The sequence below is a fragment of the Antechinus flavipes genome, chromosome 2 (assembly GCF_016432865.1).
Source record: "Antechinus flavipes isolate AdamAnt ecotype Samford, QLD, Australia chromosome 2, AdamAnt_v2, whole genome shotgun sequence".
NCBI lineage: Eukaryota > Metazoa > Chordata > Mammalia > Dasyuromorphia > Dasyuridae > Antechinus > Antechinus flavipes.
The window spans coordinates 240,121,491-240,124,528 of record NC_067399.1 but is presented as its reverse complement, the minus strand read 5'-3'; the positions used below and the strand labels follow the sequence as shown (position 1 = coordinate 240,124,528).

At 42.2% G+C, this 3,038-nt stretch overlaps 1 protein-coding gene across 3 annotated transcripts; it reads right to left on the bottom strand.

The window, feature by feature from the left end:
- Positions 1-448: 448 nt before the first annotated feature.
- On the bottom strand, positions 449-2,832 carry LOC127552455 (uncharacterized). 3 transcript variants are annotated; one of them, XM_051982967.1, is made up of 3 exons: positions 1,542-2,832; positions 1,261-1,400; positions 449-981 (listed from the first exon to the last, which is right to left on the bottom strand). In XM_051982967.1, the coding sequence occupies exons 1-3, from the start codon at positions 2,830-2,832 to the stop codon at positions 853-855; spliced, it is 1,560 nt and encodes a 519-aa protein (XP_051838927.1). In that variant the 3' UTR covers positions 449-852. The 3 variants fall into 3 exon arrangements, with proteins under 3 accessions (XP_051838927.1, XP_051838929.1, XP_051838928.1); XM_051982969.1 differs by having other exon boundaries at positions 2,112-2,832; XM_051982968.1 differs by lacking the exon at positions 1,261-1,400 and having other exon boundaries at positions 1,546-2,832.
- Positions 2,833-3,038: the final 206 nt, after the last annotated feature.

The following is a 3,038-nucleotide window of genomic DNA, read 5'->3' as shown; positions in this document are numbered from 1 at the left end:
CCCCCACAGCACTCAGAGCTGTAACCACAAAAACAAAGGCTGCGGAGTCCTCCGCCGTGCCCGGGGCTGCCGGCTTCCTTTCCCCTGTCTGACTCTGCTAACTGCTGCCCGAGGAGGACACGGAGGGAGGTGAGAAGCCTGCCGGGATTGGCTGGGCGAGGTGACTCTGACTCCTTTCTCTGCGGCTTTCGTGCGATTTGCATGAATGTTTACAGCTGCTGGGAGCTTTGGATCAGATGGCTTTCGCAGGGGCTGGCAGCACAGGTGCTCCCCTGCTGTGCCATGCAAACCAGCCCAGATTACATGGAACTGCAAAGGCTCCCACTGCCCCGAGCCCTGCTACACCCAGTGAGCAGGTCAGATTCAGGACATGACCTCACTTTTATTTACATGGTTTTGAAAGTCGTGTTTAAAAATATAAATCAATTCTCAAGAACCCACAGGAGCTTGGACTTAACAGCAGGCCCGTTCAAGAGAAGATATATGGTGCCATGTGAGAAAAAAAGAGATCGGATTTGATTTTAGAAGACTTGGCTTCGACCTTTGGGTTCAATTACTATCTTAATATTCAATTTTTAAAGTATTTTTTAAACACGTGTGTCAGGCCCTGTCATAGACCGACAGATATGTTTGGCTCTTGATGAACCCTTTTGGGATTTTGTTAGCAAAGCACAGTTTGCTATTTCCTTCTCCAGTTCATTTTACAGATGAGGAAACTGAGGCAAGTAGGGTTAAGTAACTTGTCTAGAGTCACACAGCTAGTAAGCGCCTGAGCTGGATTTGAACTCATGAAGCTGTCTTAGTGATTACGACCAGTGCTCTATCTACTACACCCCCCTATCTGCCAGACTCTTAGATACAAAGAACAAATGAGACAGGACCACTCAGGTAGTTATATCTTATTGGGAGCTGGGCTAGGTAAACAGAGAAGTGAATGGAAGATGATTTAAAGAAGGAGAAAGCTCTATCCACTGCACCTACCTGCCAGATCCTTAAATAAAAAGACAAAAATGAGATAGGACCACTCAGGTAGTTATATCCTATTGGGAGCTGGGCTAGGTAAACAGAGAAGTGAATGGAAGATGATTTAAAGGAGAAAGCTCTATCCACTGCACCTACTACCTGCCAGATCCTTAAATAAAAAGACAAAAATGAGACAGGATCACTCAGGTAGTTATATCTTATTGGGAGCTGGGCTAGGTAAACAGAGAAGTGAATGGAAGATGATTTAAAGGAGAAAGCTCTATCCACTGCACCTACTACCTGCCAGATCCTTAAATAAAAAGACAAAAATGAGACAGGATCACTCAGGTAGTTATATCCTATTGGGAGCTGGGCTAGGTAAACAGAGAAGTGAATGGAAGATGATTTAAAGAAGGAGAAAGCTCTATCCACTGCACCTACAACCTGCCAGATCCTTAAATAAAAAGACAAAAATGAGATAGGACCACTCAGGTAGTTATATCCTATTGGGAGCTGGGCTAGGTAAACAGAGAAGTGAATGGAAGATGATTTAAAGGAGAAAGCTCTATCCACTGCACCTACTACCTGCCAGATCCTTAAATAAAAAGACAAAAATGAGACAGGATCACTCAGGTAGTTATATCCTATTGGGAGCTGGGCTAGGTAAACAGAGAAGTGAATGGAAGATGATTTAAAGAAGGAGAAAGCTCTATCCACTGCACCTACTACCTGCCAGATCCTTAAATAAAAAGACAAAAATGAGATAGGATCACTCAGGTTATATCCTATTGGGAACTGGGCTAGGTAAACAGAGAAGTGAATGGAAGATGATTTAAAGAAGGAGAAAGCTCTATCCACTGCACCTACTACCTGCCAGATCCTTAAATAAAAAGACAAAAATGAGACAGGACCACTCAGGTAGTTATATCCTATTGGGAGCTGGGCTAGGTAAACAGAGAAGTGAATGGAAGATGATTTAAAGAAGGAGAAAGCTCTATCCACTGCACCTACTACCTGCCAGATCCTTAAATAAAAAGACAAAAATGAGATAGGATCACTCAGGTTATATCCTATTGGGAACTGGGCTAGGTAAACAGAGAAGTGAATGGAAGATGATTTAAAGAAGGAGAAAGCTCTATCCACTGCACCTACTACCTGCCAGATCCTTAAATAAAAAGACAAAAATGAGACAGGATCACTCAGGTAGTTATATCCTATTGGGAGCTGGGCTAGGTAAACAGAGAAGTGAATGGAAGATGATTTAAAGAAGGAGAAAGCTCTATCCACTGCACCTACTACCTGCCAGATCCTTAAATAAAAAGACAAAAATGAGACAGGACCACTCAGGTAGTTATATCCTATTGGGAGCTGGGCTAGGTAAACAGAGAAGTGAATGGAAGATGATTTAAAGAAGGAGAAAGCTCTATCCACTGCACCTACTACCTGCCAGATCCTTAAATAAAAAGACAAAAATGAGACAGGACCACTCAGGTAGTTATATCCTATTGGGAGCTGGGCTAGGTAAACAGAGAAGTGAATGGAAGATGATTTAAAGAAGGAGAAAGCTCTATCCACTGCACCTACTACCTGCCAGATCCTTAAATAAAAAGACAAAAATGAGACAGGACCACTCAGGTAGTTATATCCTATTGGGAACTGGGCTAGGTAAACAGAGAAGTGAATGGAAGATGATTTAAAGAAGGAGAAAGCTCTATCCACTGCACCTACTACCTGCCAGATCCTTAGATACAAAGATAAAAATGAGATAGGACCACTCAGGTAGTTATATCCTATTGGGAGCTGGGCTAGGTAAACAGAGAAGTAAATGGAATATGGTTTAAAGTAGGAGAAATCTCTAGCAGGAGTCATCCAATTGGTAGAAAATGAGATTAATTTTAAGAAGGTTAAGGATTCTAGGAGATGAAAAGGAGTACATTCCAGGCCTGAGGGACAGTCTATGCAAATATAGAGTTAAGTTTTGAGTTTGAGGAACAGCAAGTAGGATGAATCTCTGCGGAATGTTCTAATCCCATCTCTAGCAAAAATTACTTGTGTGACTTTAAACAATAGACTTC